The sequence below is a fragment of the Leptodactylus fuscus genome, chromosome 1, assembly GCF_031893055.1.
Source record: "Leptodactylus fuscus isolate aLepFus1 chromosome 1, aLepFus1.hap2, whole genome shotgun sequence".
NCBI lineage: Eukaryota > Metazoa > Chordata > Amphibia > Anura > Leptodactylidae > Leptodactylus > Leptodactylus fuscus.
The window spans coordinates 211,255,945-211,272,346 of NC_134265.1; the positions used below are offsets into that span (position 1 = coordinate 211,255,945).

The 16,402-nt window shown below is 42.8% G+C and overlaps 1 protein-coding gene across 3 annotated transcripts in view; it reads left to right on the forward strand.

The window, feature by feature from the left end:
* HDGFL2 (HDGF like 2) overlaps window positions 1-15,385 on the forward strand; it is a 61,889-nt gene extending 46,504 nt beyond the window's left edge. For 2 of the 3 annotated variants that reach the window (XM_075283387.1, XM_075283398.1), the window contains one exon: window positions 15,025-15,384. In XM_075283387.1, coding sequence (XP_075139488.1) covers window positions 15,025-15,036 — 12 coding nt within the window. In that variant the 3' untranslated portion in view covers window positions 15,037-15,384. Of the gene's footprint in view, window positions 1-15,024 lie in introns of all 3 variants that reach the window. The other variant, XM_075283392.1, reaches the window with a different exon arrangement.
* The last annotated feature ends 1,017 nt before the right edge of the window (window positions 15,386-16,402 follow it).

Genomic DNA, 16,402 nt, shown 5'->3' on the forward strand with positions numbered 1-16,402 from the left:
GGGCAGCATCCTTAACATCATGAACGTCGGTTGTTAGTAATTGGTAGAAACAATGTAAACACTTACAGGTCCTTATCAGTTCACAGGTCAGTGATTTCTGTAAAGTGACATAAAACCATGTGACAAATTTAGCCCCCTCTCCAGTGTTTGAAGCAGGGTCATAAATTTACACTCATGAATGCGTCGTTCTCTCTTTGATTTGAAATTCCCTCCCAAAACCAAAACTTTCATGTGATCAGTGATTTTATGATCCTCATTGCAGAAATGTTTTGATACAGGAAGGTCAAGTATTCGTTCTTTAATTGTATGGCAATGTGAATTCATACGCATTCTAAGCTGCTGTCCGGTCTCTCCAACATACAGATTTTCAGTGGAACATTTGGTGCATATTATTAAATACACTATTAGTTAGCCATTAAAAAGGTATCAACTACTGAAGACTATCAAGTTTTTTGTTTTTTCATAATTAAGAGGTCATTATAAAAAGAAAAAAAAAAAAATAATAGGGGTGTAGTTAATTATAGCCTGTAATTATTATACAACTAGTAGATGTTCGATTGTTGGTTATGCTAAAGTAAAATTTTCAGTAATAGACATTTTCAGAGCGCTGCAGTAAATCTTTTTTTCCACTTTAAATTTTTACCGCCAAATCCATGGCATGGAGGCCCGTGAAAAATACTATAGTGTGCAAGCAGCCACTAAGGATACCAGACATGTTTTGTCATGTTTTGCATGTACATGTGTGTGGTCCATGTGTATGTATGCATGTGTCAACATCATGTATACATGTGTGTATGGTCTGTGTGTGTGCGCACGTTCCGTCTGTATGTATGCGTGTGTGGTTATATATATATTATATAATGCAGATTGTGAGCCCCATTTAGGGATCACAGTGTACTTTTTTTTTTTTTTTTTTTTTTTTCTTCCTATCAGTATGTCTTTGTATGTTCTCCCCGTGTTTGCATGGATTTCCTCCCATTCTACAAACTCCTTGCAGAGGTTGTTTCTGGCGGGATTCGAACTCAGGATTCCAGTGCTGCAAGGCTGCAATGCTAACCACTGAGCTACCGTGTTGCACCTTGTGATCCGTGTATATGTGTACGTGTACGTGTGCATGAGTGGTCTGTGTATATGTATGGTCTGTGTATATGTATGCGTGTGTGATCCATGTGTACAGTGTTGGCCAAAAGTATCGGCACCCCTGCAATTCTGTCAGGTAATACTCATTTTCTTCCAGAAAATAATTGCAATCACAAATTATTTGGTATTATTATCTTCATTTAATTTGTCTTCAATGGAAAACCACAAAAAGAATTGTCAAAAACCCAAATCGGATATAATTCAACACCAAACATAAAAAGGGGGTGGACAAAAGTATTGGCACTGTTTCAAAAATCATGTACTGCTTCCTATTTTGTGTAATTAACAGCACCTGTTACTTACCTGAGGTACCTAACAGGTGGTGGCAATAACTAAATAACACTTGCAGCCAGTTGAAATGGATTAAAGTTGACTCGACCTCTGTCCTGTGTTCTTGTGTGTACCACATTGAGCATGGAGAAAAGAAAGAAGACCAAAGAACTGTCTGAGGACTTGAGAAGCAAAATTGTGAGTACAAGTCCATCTCCAAAGACCTGAATGTTCCTGTGTCTACCGTGCGCAGTGTCATTAAGAAGTTTGAAGCCCATGGCACTGTGGCTAACCTCCCTAGATGTGGACGGAAAAGAAAAATTGACGAGAGATTTCAACGCAAGATTGTAAGGATGGTGGATAAAGAACCTCGACTAACATCCAAACAAGTTCAAGCTGCCCTGCAGTCCGAGGGTACAACAGTGTCAACCCGTACTATCTGTCGGCGTCTGAATGAAAAGGGACTGTATGGTAGGATACCCAGGAAGACCCCACTTCTAACCCAGAGACATAAAAAAGCCAGGCTGTAGTTTGCCAAAACTTACCTGAGAAAGCCAAAAACTTTTTGGAAGAATGTTCTCTGGTCAGATGAGACAAAAGTAGAGCTTTTTGGGAAAAGGCATCAACATAGAGTTTACAGGAAAAAAAAGAGGCCTTCAAAGAAAAGAACACGGTCCCTATAGTCAAACATGGCGGAGGTTCCGTGATGTTTTGGGGTTGCTTTGCTGCCTCTGGCACTGGATTGCTTGACCGTGTGCACGGCATTATGAAGTCTGAAGACTACCAACAAATTTTGCAGCATAATGTAGGGCCCAGTGTGAGAAACCTGGGTCTCCCTCAGAGGTAATGGGTCTTCCAGCAGGACAATGACCCAAAACACACTTCAAAAAGCACTAGAAAATGGTTTGAGAGAAAGCACTGGAGACTTCTATGGGATTCAGGTCTGGACTCATTGCTGGCCACTTTAGAAAACCTGTGGAGAGATCTCTTGATGGCAGTTTGGAGAAGGCACCCTTCAAATCTCAGGGACCTGGAGCAGTTTGCCAAAGAAGAATGGTCTAAAATTCCAGCAGAGCATTGTAAGAAACTCATTGATGGTTCCCGGAAGCGGTTGTTCGAGGTTATTTTGTCTAAAGGTTGTGCTACCAAGTATTAGGCTGAGGGTGCCAATACTTTTGTCCGGCCCATTTTTGGAGTTTTGTGTAAAATGATCAATGATTTGACTTTTTTTTTTCATTCTCTTTTGTTTTTTCATTGCAAGCAAAATAAATGAAGATATTAATACCAAAGAGTTTGTGCTTGCAATCATTTTCTGGAAGAACAAGAGTATTATCTGACAGAATTGCAGGGGTGCCAATACTTTTGGCCAACACTGTATGTATGCATGTGTGAATGCATGTCTGTGGTCCATGTAAATGTATGCGCGTGTGTGCATTTGTGTGTGTGTGCACACATGATCCATGTGTATGTATGCGTGTGTGCATGCACGTGTGTGGTCCGTGCATATGTATGCATGTGTGTGCGCATGTGTTTCTGCGTGCACAGAGCAAGTGTCCATGCGTGTGGTAGTCATGTGTTCGTCTATGTTTGCATCCATCTGAGTGTGTTTGCATGCGTGTGTGATCCGTGTGTGTGTGGTATTTATGGGGTGGTATTTGTGTTGTGGGTGTATACAGTGCTCTGGTGTTTGTGTGGGGCATTGTGACATTTGTGTGGTGTTGTGCTTGTGGCTTGGTGTATGTGTGATGTTTATGTGGTGTCTGTGAAATGTTTGTGTGTGGCGGTGCGGCCCCTTTAGCAGTGACTCTTTGGCGCCGTCGCTATAATCCGTCTCTAAGTCACATCTGTTGTTTTCCCCCCAGCGATTTCACTTTAACATTTCCTCATTATATGTATAGGGCCTAAATTTAGGGGCCCCAATCTCATGGCGGGGGGAGATGTAACGTGCGCAGTATTCTGCTCCTGTGGGTGGAGAGGAGGCGTGCCAAATTTCAACCAAATCAGGCGAGAACTGTGAATTTGTATAGAGCAGACTACTACAGATTGAGTTTTATAGATGGATAGATATTTGTAGTTTAGTGTTTATATACATTAACCCTTGAGCTCGTGCATGCATCCATTTTAACTTGTTAAAAAAAAAAAAAAAAAAAAAAAATTCAGAGAGAACTCTGAGGAGACACACACACACACACACACACACACATATCCATTTTAAAGTTTGTGTTACGTGTATCCATTTTGAACATCAGTTTCATGTGTTTTTTTCATTACGTCCACCGTGACTGCTACACAAGGCGGTTGACCTCTGACCCTCCGTAGGTGCAGGAACTCGAGAGACTCATTAAAATACACCACTTCTACCACCATACACCAGTGTTTCCTGTCCATACACAGGGTGAGGATGAGAGGCTCTCCTCCGTCTGGGGGATAAGTAAGAAGATTTACCACCGTCCGGCCCGCAGTCGTAGTCAACGGGGCCTGCCTCCCTGGGCCATTAAGGGCACGGGAGTATCGCTCCGGCTTGCCCCCGGGTGGATGAGCTCCTCCCTGGGCCATTAAGGGCACGGGAGTATCGCTCCGGCCTGCCCCCGGGTGGATGAGATCCTCCCTTTCAGCAGTCCGTTAGGCTAATGCAGGGGGTAGAGTGGATGCCGGCTCTGGCCGACACAGGGGAGGAACTGCCAACCTATGGGTACTGGCTTTCCAGGATGTGGTGTACGTGCATATGCTCACTGACACACAGGTTGTGAATGCTGGTTGGTGAGTGAACTAGGTGGGATTTCTGCAAGGTATATGGTGTATCACTGTATGTTCCAGCATGTCACTCCGAGTCACAGTTCCCCTGGCTGCTTCTATCTCCGCGGGTGTTGTGAGTATTTAGAGCAGCTGCTTTGTATCTGAGTTATTTTTTAATGGAGCAGAGTGTAATTTAGGCTTCCATTTCTCCTTTTTTTAAGTTGAGACGGAAGGTTCCTATTGGAGCAAGAGAAGACCCAGAGAGTGTCCACTTTGTAGGAAAAGTTGGCTGATTCCCATTTTAAAAGCCCTTTACTCAGGATATATGGTGAAAGCCCTTGAGGAGGGAAAGCCTACATTTTGGAGGACTTATGCTCCTTATTTAAAGAAGAAGTCCAGTCTTCCATTTCTAGCTTCATGCCCCAGTCTAGTTCTAGGCTATTGTTTCCTCGGACTCTGTTATTGAGGCCTTCTGCTCATACTCTTAGTCCTCTAAGAAGGATTCTCAGCTGTTAATAAGGAGGATGACGGAAGAGGGATTCTCTTACTTACAGTGGGGCAAAAAAGTATTTAGTCAGTCACCAATAGTGCAAGTTCCACCACTGAAAAAGATGAGGTGTCTGTAATTTACATCATAGGTAGACCTCAACTATGAGAGACAAAATGAGAAAACAAATCCAGAAAATCACATTGTCTGATTTTGTAAGAATTTATTTGAAAATTATGGTGGAAAATAAGTATTTGGTCAGTAACAAAATTTCATCTCAATACTTTGTTATATATCCTTTGTTGGCAATGACAGAGGTCAAACGTTTTCTGTAAGTCTTCACAAGGTTGGCACACACTGTTGTTGGTATGTTGGCCCATTCCTCCATGCAGATCTCCTCTAGAGCAGTGATGTTTTGGGGCTGTCGCTTGGCAACACGGACTTTCAACTCCCTCCAAAGATCCAGAGATCTGGAGACTGGCTAGGCCACTCCAGGACCTTGAAATGCTTCTTACAAAGCCACTCCTTCGTTGCTCTGGTGGTGTGCTTTGGATCATTGTCATGTTGAAAGACCCAGCCACGTTTCATCTTCAATGCCCTTGCTGATGGAAGGAGGTTTGCACTCAAAATCTCACGATACATGGCCCCATTCATTCTTTCATGTACCCGGATCAGTCGTCCTGGCCCCTTTGCAGAGAAACAGCCCCAAAGCATGATATTTCCACCCCCATGCTTTACAGTAGGTATGGTGTTTGATGGATGCAACTCAGTATTCTTTTTCCGCCAAACACGAAAAGTTGTGTTTCTACCAAACAGTTCCAGTTTGGTTTCATCAGACCATAGGACATTCCCCCAATACTCTTCTGGATCATCCAAATGCTCTCTAGCAAACTTCAGACGGGCCCAGACATGTACTGGCTTAAGCAGTGGGACACGTCTGGCACTGCAGGATCTGAGTCCCTGGCGGCGTAGTGTGTTACTGATGGTAGGCTTTGTTACATTGGTCCCAGCTCTCTGCAGTTCATTCACTAGGTCCCCCCGCGTTGTTCTGGGATTTTTGCTCACCGTTCTTGTGATCATTTTGACTCCACGGGGTGAGATTTTGCGTGGAGGCCCAGATCGAGGGAGATTATCAGTGGTCTTGTATGTCTTCCATTTTCTAATTATTGCTCCCACAGTTGATTTCTTCAATCCAAGCTGGTTGCCTATTGCAGATTCAGTCTTCCCAGCCTGGTGCAGGGCTACAATTTTGTTTCTGGTGTCCTTTGACAGCTCTTTGGTCTTCACCATAGTGGAGTTTGGAGTCTGACTGTTTGAGGGTGTGCACAGGTGTCTTTTTATACTGATAACAAGTTTAAACAGGTGCCATTACTACAGGTAATGAGTGGAGGAAAGAGGAGACTCTTAAAGAAGAAGTTACAGGTCTGTGAGAGCCAGAAATCTTGATTGCTTGTAGGTGACCAAATACTTATTTTCCACCATAATTTGCAAAAAAAATTCTTACAAAATCAGACAATGTGATTTTCTGGATTTGTTTTCTCATTTTGTCTCTCATAGTTGAGGACTACCTATGATGTAAATTACAGACGCCTCTCATCTTTTTAAGTGGTGAAACTTGCACTATTGGTGACTGACTAAATACTTTTTTGCCCCACTGTATATGAAGCTCAACAGGAGAAGCTTGCATGATAAAATTCCATTGAGAACTGGTTGGCAGATTCCCAGGGAGCCTGTGGATAACGGGTGTTTCTGGGTGGGGCAAAGCTACTTGCTAGCAGTCCAGTTTGCTGATTATCCTGCTGAGGGAAAATGCCCAAGGTGAAATGCTTACCTCAGGTGAATCTTTGATTCTGACAAAATGGTTTGCACATGTGCCTGTGTAACATTGTCTGGCAGAACTTCAGTAAGGTTGGCTTGGTCTGATCACCACCTGCCACATCCTAAATGGGCGCGGTGTGTAAGGTCAGGGCAGGAGCCTGATCAAAACCGGCTGGTCTGCTATGGTAAGGGCAGAGATACCCTGGCTGTGTTTGCTATATAGCATATGGACTCTGTGTGAACAAAGGCAAATGATTAATAGGATGCATGTAAGCTCCATGGCTATAAGATGTATACTGACAGGGATAAGCGCCATTGCTAAAGGCATGGGCTGACCTGTATGGCTCAATGGCGGAAAGGCATATACTTATATGTATAAACTCCTTTTTTTTTGAATGGTCTATACAGATACAATACAGATCTCCATTGTTGAGATATTTGTATGCATATATGGGGGGCATATAGCGTGTATACCACCATTATTGAACAGTATATACGGTAGAACATATATAATATATATAATTATATATATATTTATATAATGCCTTTGTGGGGTATAACGGAGGCATTACACTATTGCTGAATGTATAAATAGATATATCATGCATAACACCATTGTTAAATAGTATAATATGGGATATGTATATAGCATGCATAACACATAGACACAAAAGTCCAGTTTCTTTAGTTCAAACAAAGGTAGAGTTTTATTTTCACTCAAAAAGGTAGTGCAGCAACAAAAGGAAACAATACAAAAATATATACCTGCCCGGCTAGGCTCTAACTAAACATAGAATCGGTTACCTCACCTATAATAGCAGAAATCAAAAGCCAGTTGAATAATTCAGGACACAGCTCCAAAAAAACGACCTCTCTGTTTGGCACTGCAGCCGAGTTCTGCCAAAGTCTGCTGCTGGAGCTGACTTCTTAATCCTCCTTGACGAGGAGACTCTCTGCAGCTGAGTCACTGCAGGAACATCCCCAAAGTGTGGACTGGAGGGGGGTGGAATGACAGGTCCCACTACCAACCTACCTGCCATTCCTAAAATCCAGCCCAGTAACTGGAACTCTGAAATAACCCTCAGCAGACAATAGTTATCTGCTGAGAAATGTTCTTTCTGGAGTTTTTCATCTCGCCCACCTTAGTAGTTTGGGTAAGATGTATACCCCCTCCACTACCTGACCAGCCATCGGCTTACAATAGGCATAACACCATTATTGAATGTTGTATAATGGATGCATTACACCAGTACTGAATGTTAGATATGGATAGATATATAGCATGCATAACACCATTGATAAATGGTATAATGAGGGATATATATACGTATATGGCATGCATAGCGCCTTTGCTGAATGATAGTGTGTGTGTGTGTGTGTGTGTGTGTATATATATATATATATATATATATATATATATATATATATGTATGTATGTATGTATGTATGTATGTATATATATATATATATATATATATATATATATATATATATATATATCTCTATCTCTATCTCCATTAGGCATAACACCATTATTGAATGTTAAATAATGGATGCATTACGCCAGTACTGAATGATGATATATATGGATAGTTATATAGTATGCATAACATCATTGTTGAATGGTATATAATGATGAACATGTATATGTGTGTGTGTGTGTGTGTGTATGTATGTGTGTGTGTATGTATGTGTGTGTGTATATATATATATATATATATATATATATATATATATATATATATATATATATATATATAAAATTATAATGTGTGTGTCTATGTAGCATGCATAACACCACTGTTGAATGGTATTTAATAATGGATATATATAATAGACATAATGCCATTGTTGAATGGTATATAATGGAAGACATTATGACAGTACTGAAGGATAAATATATAGCATGCATAACCCCATTATTGGATGGTATATAATGGAAGACATTACTCCAGTAGTGAAGGATATATAAAATATATAATAAATAGAGATGAGCGAACAGTGTTCTATCGAACACATGTTCGATCGGATATCAGGCTGTTCGATGTGTTCGATTCGAATCGAACATCACGTGGCAAACTCCAAAAAAATTCAATTCCCCTCCCACCTTCCCTGGCGCTTTTTTTGCACCAATAACAGCGCAGGGGAGGTGGGACAGGAACTACGACACCGGAGGCATCGAAAAAAATCGGAAAAAGTTATTGGCTGCCGAAATCAGGTGACCTCCATTTTAGACGAATAGTGGATTTCAAATCCGGGTCATATGAGAATGTGAACTTTGTGACTAAGAGACAGGGATAGCTGTACAGGCAGGGATAGCTAGGGATAACCTTTATTTATGTGGGTATGTTATTAAAAATAACTTTTTGGGGCTCTGTCGGGTGTGTAATTGTGATTTTTGTGACATAAACTTTTTCCCATAGGAATGCATTGGACAGCGCTGATTGGCCAGAGTACGGAATTCGACCAATCAGCGCTGGTTCTGCTGGAGGAGGCGGAGTCTAAGATCGCTCCACACCAGTCTCCATTCAGGTCCGACCTTAGACTCCGCCTCCTCCGGCAGAGCCAGCGCTGATTGGCCGAAGGCTGACCAATGCATTCCTATGGGTATGCACAGACTTAGCAGTGCTGAGCCAGGTCTGCTCAACTACACCGTGTGCTGGTCAGCCCATCTGATATAGCAGAGCCGAGTGTGCACACTCTGCTCTGCTACATCAGATGTAGCAGAGCCGAGGGTGCACTAGAACTCTTATGCACACTCGGCTCTGCTACATCAGATGTAGCAGAGCCGAGGGTGCACTGGAACCCTTATGCACACTCGGCTCTGCTACATCAGATGTAGCAGAGCCGAGGGTGCACTAGAACCCTTATGCACACTCGGCTCTGCTACATCTGATGGGCTGACCGGCACACTGTGTAGTTGAGCAGAACTGGCTGAACACTGCTAAGTCTCTGCATTCCCATAGGAATGCATTGGCCAGAGCTGATTGGCCAAAGTACGGAATTCGACCAATCAGCGCTGGCTCTGCTGGAGGAGGCGGAGTCTAAGATCGCTCCACACCTGTCTCCATTCAGGTCCGACCTTAGACTCCGCCTCCTCCGGCAGAGCCAGCGCTGATTGGCCGAAGGCTGGCCAGTGCATTCCTATGGGTATGCACAGACTTAGCAGTGCTGAGCCAGTTCTGCTCAACTACACCATGTGCCGGTCAGCCCATCAGATGTAGCAGAGCCGAGGGTGCACTAGAACCCTTATGCACACTCTGCTCTGCTACATCTGATGTAGCAGAGCAGAGTATAATAATCAGAGCCCCAGGGGAGGTAAGAGAACCTGTGGTCCATGCCCCGCCCACAAGAAGTGGGTAGTAGATCTTTTTACTTGGCTATTTTATAAGTAGCTCGCAAGCTGAAAAAGTGTGAGCACCCCTGGTCTAGAAGTACTGAGGTCCCCCCCCTTCCTGGTTCTTGATAACCATCTCTTCAAACTCCAAGAAAGTTCCCCTCTGGCCTGCGCATCAAAATAACATGAACGCATTGTACAACACACTACCTATTTGCGCATAGTGCTGTAGGGCTTCAGGACTTTATTTATTATTAGAGATGAGCGAACACTAAAATGTTCGAGGTTCGAAATTCGATTCGAACAGCCGCTCACTGTTCGAGTGTTCGAACGGGTTTCGAACCCCATTATAGTCTATGGGGAACATATACTCGTTAAGGGGGAAACCCAAATCCGTGTCTGGAGGGTCACCAAGTCCACTATGACACCCCAGGAAATGATACCAACACCCTGGAATGACACTGGGACAGCAGGGGAAGCATGTCTGGGGGCATAAAAGTCACTTTATTTCATGGAAATCCCTGTCAGCTTGCTATTTTCGCAAGCTAACTTTTCCCCATAGGAATGCATTGGACAGCGCTGATTGGCCAGAGTACGGAATTCGACCAATCAGCGCTGGCTCTGCTGGAGGAGGGGGAGTCTAAGATCGCTCCACACCAGTCTCCATTCAGGTCCGACCTTAGAGTCCGTCTCCTCCGACAGAGCCAGCGCTGATTGGCCGAAGGCTGGCCAATGCATTCCTATGGGTATGCACAGACTTAGCAGTGCTGAGCCAGTTCTGCTCAACTACACCGTATGCCGGTCAGCCCATCTGATATAGCAGAGCCGAGTGTGCATAAGGGTTCTAGTGCACCCTCGGCTCTGCTACATCTGATGTAGCAGAGCCGAGGGTGCACTAGAACCCTTATGCACACTCGGCTCTGCTACATCAGATGTAGCAGAGCCGAGGGTGCACTGGAACCCTTATGCACACTCGGCTCTGCTACATCAGATGTAGCAGAGCTGAGGGTGCACTGGAACCCCTGTGCAAACTCAGCTCACGCTAATAGAATGCATTGGCCAGTGCTGATTGGCCAATGCATTCTATTAGCCCGATGAAGTAGAGCTGAATGTGTGTGCTTAGCTCAACTACTCCACCGGCGTAGTTGAGCTAAGCACACACATTCAGCTCTACTTCATCGGGCTAATAGAATGCATTGGCCAGCGCTGATTGGCTAGAGTACGGAATTCGACCAATCAGCGCTGGCTCTGCTGGAGGAGGCGGAGTCTAAGATAATAGCGGTAGTGGGATTGCGGCCTGGCCCGGGCCTATTCACTACCGCCTGCCGCAGCCTATAGTACAAGGGCAAGCGGGGGCAGCAGTGAACAGGTTCGGGGAGATTGGTAAATAGGCCGCTACCTGCTGGGAATACTCAATCAGTAGCAGCCTATTATAAAACAAACAAACATGAAGTTCGCATACCTACTGACCTCGATGCTGCTGCCGCCTCCGCATCCTTTTCTCCTGGAAGACGTGTGCGTAGATGGCGTGATGATGCCGCCTACGCTGAAATGTAAAATTCTGAACCAGCACAAGGTTCAAACAAAAAAAAAAAGTGAAAAAAAAAAATTACACGATCGACTCATACTTCGTTTGCGATCGACAGAATCTGCTCAAAGAGGGGGTTAATGAAAGACACGATTTCCTAGTGTGATACATGTCCAGAGCTATGTATGAAAGATTGTTTTCGCACATTTCATATATACCTAGATATTTAATTTACCCTGATGCACTCCTCACATTTTATTCACTGTTGAATACCACCTCTTTTCATTCTGAGCCCTGCCATGTGCCTATGTATCACATTGCAGCCAAACCTAGGGAACTGCCATAGCCAGGAGATGCCACATTTATAGGCACAATATATCAGGCACTGAAATGGCATATACGATTCTCACACTGCACCAGTTGCTGCATAATATCTTTTGAAACCGCCTGTGGGGTCAAAATGATCACTATACCCATAGATGAATACCTTTAAAGGGTAAAGTTTTGAAATGGGTTAATTCTTGGGGGTTTTATCTTTACTGCTACCTCAAGGGTTTTCACCGCACATCTACTATGCGATAACGCTAAATTATACCTCCTGATGAATAAATAGGGAAACGCGTCGAGGTCAACAAGCTACCTTAGTGGGAAATATTTAGTGAGGGTCCGGGGATTGATAGGATGGGGGTAAAACAGCCACTGACATAGAACCTAACTCGCAAATTCTAACCCACGTATACTACCCATATATTGCCATGTAGAGAAACAGAACCTGGAATGTCAGAAGACTGTAATAGGTCTACCTGATTGAAGTATAGTGGTAGTGCACCAAATATATGGACAGTGGTGACTACAAGTAACAGAGTGAGGGTTGAGTCCCACACGCTATGCACCTCTAAAGGAGCCCTTTTCTATGTCCCGAACTTGGACAGTCGTCTGGCGCTACCAGTTATTAATTTTAGGAAGGGATTTTCGTTTTATTGGAATTTTATTAAAAGTTAAATTTTAATAGGGATTTTTTTGTGTGTATACCTCAAGGGCCCTGCATACATGGTTCTGCACCAGAAAAGCATTCCAGCATTCCATGGTACAGTAGTCTAAGTAGTGGTTCCTCCCTTTTTAAAGGGGCTCTATCAGCAAAATCATGCTGATAGAGACCGACATATGCGTGAATAGCCTTTCAAAAGGCTATTAAGGCACCATAAAAGTTAAATTAAACTACCCCCCCCCCCCCCCAAAATAAAACCCTAAAAAAGAATATGATCTTATGCATTGTGCACGATGGGCGGGCATTCAGGGTGTGTCTTCATCTTCAGCCACGCCTCTTCTTCCTCCAATGTCCTCGGGTCCCGTTTTCCTCGGGCGTTCGCGAACGGACATTGATGAAAAAAAAAATGGCCTGGGCGCATGTGCAGTAGCATGCGGCTTCTACTACAGCTACTGCGCATGCGCCCAGGCTATTTTTTTTTTATTTTTTTTTTATCAATGTCTGTTCGCGAGCGCCGGAGGAGGACGGGACCCGAGGACATCGGAGGAAGAAGAGGCGTGGATGAAGATGAAGACACACCCTGAATGCCCGCCCAGCGTGCACGATGCGTAAGTAGAGCACATTCTTTTTTAGGTTATTTTAAAGCGGGGGGTAGTTTAATGTAACTTTTCGGTGCCTGAATAGCCTTTTTAAAGGCTATTCACGCATATGTGGGGCTCTATCAGCATGATTTTGCTGATAGAGCCCCTTTAAGCTCTGCCATGTGGTCAGACCTCACATAACAGCCACACGTAGGAAACCGTTGTACACAGGAGAACCAACATTACAATTTATGGGGTCTATGTCTCCAGTGGCACATACAAGGAACAATATATTCAGCACTGAATTTATGTATACAATTCACAAATTGCAATTCTTTTTCTGCTGCACAGTACCATTTGGAAATTCTATGGGTTTAAAATGCTCATTCTATACCTAGATGAAAGCTTAAATGGGTGAAGTCTTTAAAATGTGGTCACTTCCTGAGTGTCTTAACTATGCTGCTACCTCAGGGGCCCTGCATACATGACTCTGCACCAGAAAAGTATCCCTGCTATGTCCGTGCTCAAGTAGTCTAAGGATATATGTAGGAAACTGCCGTACCCAGGAGAACCCACATTATAATTTATGGGGTTTCTGTCTCCAGTGGCATATCCTGGGCACAATATATCAAGCACTGAAATGGAATATGCGTTTGGAAAATTGCAATTCACATTCTGTACCATCTGCTATGCAGTACCATTTAGAAAAGCCTGTGTGTTCAAAATGCTGACTATACCCCTAGATGAATGCCTAAAGGGTTAAATGGGGTCACTTTTGGGGGTTTTCCAAAATTCTAGTGGAACATGGTACCAACAAACCATTACAGTAAAATCAGTGCTCCAAAAGACAAATAACACTCCTTCACTTCTGAGCCCTCCTCACTTGCTTTTCATGGTGTGTAGTCACTACATTTTATAGGATGATACTTTAACATTTTCAGCTTCCCAACTGAGTTTTGTTCCTTTCAGTCCTGGTGATGTTATGAAGATATGTGTATGCAGGTGTAGGACTTAATGATGTGAATAAACTTTTGCACATGTTGAATTCTTATTTTTAGGAAATTTGACATACTTGCACTTATTAGGCTGCAAATGTAATCACCTGCACTGTAAAAACAAATGTCATCCCCACATAACCCCTTTTAAAAGCTAACAACCAGTTAAATAAAAATGCTATACAAGTTACGCTGGGTCACACCAACGTCCTGTTTCGGTTTTGAGGTTTCAGTCTTATGCATGCAGAAGATGGAAACCTGTCAGACCATGTCTGGCTGTGTGCGCTGGGGAGCGTGTCCTGCATGTCTGACTTTGTGTCCAGTTAAAAAAAAAAAAAAAAAAAAAAAACCTGTTTCGCCGTGGAGAACACAAAACACTCACCGGCGCTCACGGCCTGACGCTTCTCAAACCCATTCATTTGAATGGGTTTGAAAAATGCCGGCAGGTTTCCATCTCCTGCCCAGTTTCGGGCAGGAAACGGAAACCTGAAAGCGGAGACCCCGGGCGTAGATGTGAATGAGCCCTAAGAGGAACAATCAGTGCTGTGTTGTATGCGCATGTTCACCAGCAGATGATCATAATTAATAAGCAGGAATCGTCAGTAAAGTGGATTTTTCCTTATCTAAGGTGGATATTGCTCAATACTGTCCAGGTCTCACTATTGTGTTGTCCTAAGACCATATTCACACAACCATATTCCGTACGTGAAATACAGTCCATGTTTGAGCTGTATATCCTGGGCTGACCATGGTCATGTGAATGGGACTCATGGTATCATGGTTAGTTTTATGATACAGTAAGCTCCCCACCCACCAAGTTGCTATAAGGATGACTACTTTATGTCCTTTCACTATAGTAGCACACCAACTATTTAGACACTCACTGCATCAAAACTCCCTACTATGGGAATTAGACAGTTTTTAACAGATTAAACCTTGTCAGGTGAATAAGTCCTAATTGATATTAAGAGTCTCTTTTTGCAATGCTTGCTGGGCTGTCTCTCATCTTGTTTTGTTTGTATTTTTTTTCAGCATATTTTAAACTAATAACTTCACCCTTTTCCTTACTGCAATATGTACATAATTTACATTCATTGTTACTAATTGTGTTTTTTGTTTGTTTTTCTTTCTTCTATGTTTGCAGACTAGTATTTAAAACCATCACAGAATTCTGAAGAAGCAGAGGAGCCAAACACTATGAATTATCCTTGTTTATGTTGTAAACCGCCCTTCAAATGGAGATATTGTATCTTTGGAGCTTGTATCTGAATTTTTTTGTTTTTGCTTAGATATTTTTGCCACTGAGCTTCTATAAATTGATATGAACATAAATGGATTTTTTTTTTATAAATAATGTACTGTATATGAGTATTTTTAAGTGTTATTGTAAACTAATTTGCTTGTTATAAATATGCTTGATCAAATAACATTTCTATAATATTCCTAACATTTAACATTTCTATAATGTTACGCCTGTCTGTTTTAGGTTTGTTGATATTATGAGTTTTATAAAAAGCAAAAATATGTATAACTTAAAAACACTGATATTAGGAGTACACAATTTTTCACCTTTCCATAATGGTTTTCTGGTGTTAATAAAGCTTGTTTTATTAAGACGTTACACAAATTTTTAATAGACCTAAAGTTTAAAATACTCAGTCAGTTTTCTTCATCTATGGCTTAAAATTAAGCCATAAAAGAACTGACACACAAACCCACAGAAAACCCCCTTTTAAGTGCACATTCACCTTATGCTGATACCACCTTTGTGATGATTACAACTATTCTCAGGACTGCAGTTTAAAAAATAAATAAATGGCCAAGTTTTAACCCTTTCCCAACATCTGTTGCAATAAAACAGCGGATGTCAGGTCTTTAACCCTTTCCTGCTCTGTGCCATACTATTACATTGCATTTTGCGTATAGTTAATGCTCAATGCTGTAATGTGCTGACACTACTGCTGTATGGTACTCCTCAGTGCTGTATGGTACTGTAATGTGCTGACACTACTACTGTATAGTACTGTGATGTGCTGACTCTACTGTGTCTGCGGCATTTCCTTTACACTCGGCTAGTTTAAACAGCCAAGGCCCAGGTCTAGCCGCCCTAGATAATGTGATCGATGAAATCGATCAGCATCCACGGAGTTCAGGAGCAAGATTGTCCATCCCTGCCACCCTTCAGATTCCCCGTGATAACATTGCAGGGTCCAAAGATTTGCCATGGCAGCCAGGCTGTAAAAGTACAGAAGCTGTGCCTATGGCAATACTTCCGGCACCAGCCACTTCATTAACCCCTGGTAGGAGCTCCATTCCAATCTGAGGTTTTAACCCCTAGGATTCTGTGGTTAAATATGACCATGGCATCCAGGCAGTTGTGCAATAATAATGACCCCATGGCATCCTGTGCTTCACATACAGGGGGGTGCCGTTATGTATTTTCTGCAGCCTGGAATCTGGTCATTGACCCTTGCTCTGCCAGTAGCCCCTATACCTGGTTCAGCTTGCCAAGATGGGAAGAA